The following is an 880-nucleotide window of genomic DNA, read 5'->3' as shown; positions in this document are numbered from 1 at the left end:
GCAGCGGGCTCCTCGGCCGCCTCGGAGAACGCGACCGCCCCCGGCCCGGCCTCGGCCACCGCCCCTACCGGGGCCCAGCGCACCGCCTCGCACGGCGGCGGCGACTCCTCTTCTTCCTCCTCTGCGTCCTTCGCCTTGGACCCAGCGGTCGCCGCCGCCGCTGTCACTGTCTCCGCGGCAGCTCGCACGGCAGCCATCTTCCCGGAAGCGCCGCCGCACCCCTCGCTGCCATGGCAACAGCGGGCGGCCCGGAAGCCTGGGCGGGACTTCCGGGGTGACGTCCGGAGGGGGCGAGTCCGCCGAGCCTACGTTCTGGCCAATCGTCTGTGGTTGCGCGGCTGCTGTGAATTGGGCTCGGAGACTCAGCCCTGGAGAAGCCGCGCAGGAGGCCGGGGGGACTCGTTCCCTCGCCCCCGAGGAATCCGGAGCCCACGGGCGCTGCAGCTGCCGGGCCGAGCCCCCCCGGCCCCCTCCTCGTGCAGATCCTGGGCTGCCGCGCCTCGTCCCTCCCTAGCGCCCCTTCTCCCAGCCATATAAGGAGCGCCGGCTGCCGGGGGCGGCCCGAGGATCTAAAGATAGCGGCCAGGCCTGGGCTGCAGACGCCGCCGGCCCGCCGAGCACCATGGCACGGTGAGAGGTTCGGGGACCCCCCCGCCTGCGCCTGCGCCAGGTCTTCTGCCAGCTGCAGGCGCCGTGGGACCCCTGGAGACCTGGGCTCTGTGACCGGGCCGAGGGCGGCGAGACCTGAATGCCCCCCGACTTCCTGCCCCGCCCCCCAGCCTGGCGCCTTGGGTCCCCCCGCTCCCCGCGAGCACCGCCCCTGGCGCGCCCTCCCTTCCCCGCCGAGCGCCGCCAACGCCCCGCGTGGCCCCTCCTCAGG

At 75.2% G+C, this 880-nt stretch overlaps 1 protein-coding gene across 1 annotated transcript in view; it reads right to left on the bottom strand.

Annotated features, from left to right (window-relative positions):
• The window catches only part of Rundc1 (RUN domain containing 1), a gene marked incomplete in the record, with an annotated part of 7,529 nt that extends 6,902 nt beyond the window's left edge, over positions 1-627 (bottom strand). The window contains 1 exon segment of the mRNA XM_013519241.1: positions 1-627. Coding sequence (XP_013374695.1) covers positions 1-197 — 197 coding nt within the window.
• Between the last annotated feature and the right edge of the window lie 253 nt (positions 628-880).

Source organism: Chinchilla lanigera, unplaced genomic scaffold (genome assembly GCF_000276665.1).
Source record: "Chinchilla lanigera isolate Chin_1 unplaced genomic scaffold, ChiLan1.0 scaffold00050, whole genome shotgun sequence".
Taxonomy (NCBI): domain Eukaryota; kingdom Metazoa; phylum Chordata; class Mammalia; order Rodentia; family Chinchillidae; genus Chinchilla; species Chinchilla lanigera.
This window is presented reverse-complemented; position numbering and strand designations above follow the sequence as displayed.